Consider the following 1,655-nt stretch of genomic DNA (forward strand, 5'->3'; position numbering starts at 1 on the left):
CTCTCTGCATGCTGGCGACTACTGAGTTTAACGACTGGGCATTACAGTACGGCTGAGTACGCGATGTGCCTGCGGGAGCATCCACCAATGATCCCTCGTGGCACAGTTCCTGACGACAACGCTCACTACCACACACGATCCCCAACATACTGCTTGTTTTGTCATACAGCTGCACATCCCAATAAAACTCAACCTGCCAGGTACCTTGTGCGCGTTTCAGTGTCCGGTGCTTTGCTGCCGCCTGTCTGAGGTGGCGGCAACACTATGGCTTCCTGAGAGAGAGAGAGAGAGAGAGAGAGAGAGAGAGAGAGAGAGAGAGAGAGAGAGAGAGAGAGAGAGAGAGAGAGAGAGAGAGAGAGAGAGAGAGAGAGAGAGAGAGAGAGAGAGAGAGAGACCAGTAAGAATGAACTGTAAATGAAGGAGCGTGAGGGAGACAGAATTAAATTATGTTTGTGAAAATTCAAAATAAAGACACGAGACAAGAATTAACAGAGAAGGTAACAAGTATTAAAGTGTGACATTTATGTAAGCAGGCAACAATACAGAATAATGAACTGAAAAAAAAGAAAAAAAAAAAAGAAAAAAAATCATAACAAAACAATTACAGACATTTCAAGTATTTGTTTGCTTTGTTTTTTATTGCTACATATTGATATCGTAATAATAATAATAATAATAATAATAATAATAATAATAATAATAATAATAATAAATAACAACAGTTGAGACACTCTGACAAGTTCGAGGCGGTGTAAAGAGACACAGAAGTTATTGGGCGAGTTTATAACCGACTAGTTTCGCTTTTGTAGCTTCCTCTGGGGGACTATAAAGAGGCACAGGTGTTATGGGGTGGGTTTACTCGAGACTAATTTCGCTTTTGTTGCTTCCTCATAACACCTGAGTCTCATTACACCTCCACCTCTACAACAATAGTATAAAAAAATCGTGTTAGAAACAAACAAACAAAAAAAACAATGAATAACCAACGAACGGGACGCAAAATAATAAATAAATAAATAAATAAATAAATACAAACGATCATGAATTAAAAAAGAAATATAAAAAGTGATTATGGTGAAAACTGAGAAAAATCTGAAAATGTAATAAACGCGAAGAAGTAAGGAAGGCAAGAAAGATGGATAAAAGAAAAAAAAAAGAGGAAAAGAGATAAAATCATAAAAAAGGATAACAGTGAAAAAGACGGTAGAGAGGAAAAGAAAGGAAGGAAAAGAGCAAGGAAAGAAACACACCTCACCATGAAAAAAGTAAGAAAAGAAAAAGAGACAAAAAAGAAAAGAGGAAAAGGAAATAAGCCGGAAGATGGAAAAAAAAAAGAGAGAAAGAAGGATTGGAGGAAGGAAGCAAGGAAAACACACCTCCCCTTGCAAAACACTAAAAAAAGAAATGAAAGAAAAAATATGAAAAGGGAAAAAAGGAAAGAGGAAAAAGGGAACAAAAAACGAGAGAGGGAAAACGAAGCAAAGAAAACAAACTTTGCCGTGTAGAAGACAGACATTTTTTCAAGCAGCTCCAGTTAACCATACCTCATTTGAGACCATCCCAGCCGTGTTCTTCAGGTGGCTGGTGGAGGCCCATGGTGGTGGTGGAGGTGGTGGCGGCAGCTTTCTACCTTCACTGCACTTCTTAACTTGAAA

At 38.2% G+C, this 1,655-nt stretch overlaps 1 protein-coding gene across 1 annotated transcript in view; it reads left to right on the forward strand.

Annotated features, from left to right (window-relative positions):
- Positions 1-45, forward strand: part of LOC135105440 (uncharacterized) — a 768-nt gene extending 723 nt beyond the window's left edge. Inside the window, exon 2 of the mRNA XM_064013570.1 lies at positions 1-45. This exon is cut by the window's left edge and continues 287 nt beyond it. Coding sequence (XP_063869640.1) covers positions 1-25 — 25 coding nt within the window. The 3' untranslated portion in view covers positions 26-45.
- The last annotated feature ends 1,610 nt before the right edge of the window (positions 46-1,655 follow it).

The sequence above is a fragment of the Scylla paramamosain genome, chromosome 12 (genome assembly GCF_035594125.1).
Source record: "Scylla paramamosain isolate STU-SP2022 chromosome 12, ASM3559412v1, whole genome shotgun sequence".
Classification (NCBI taxonomy): Eukaryota; Metazoa; Arthropoda; class Malacostraca; order Decapoda; family Portunidae; genus Scylla; species Scylla paramamosain.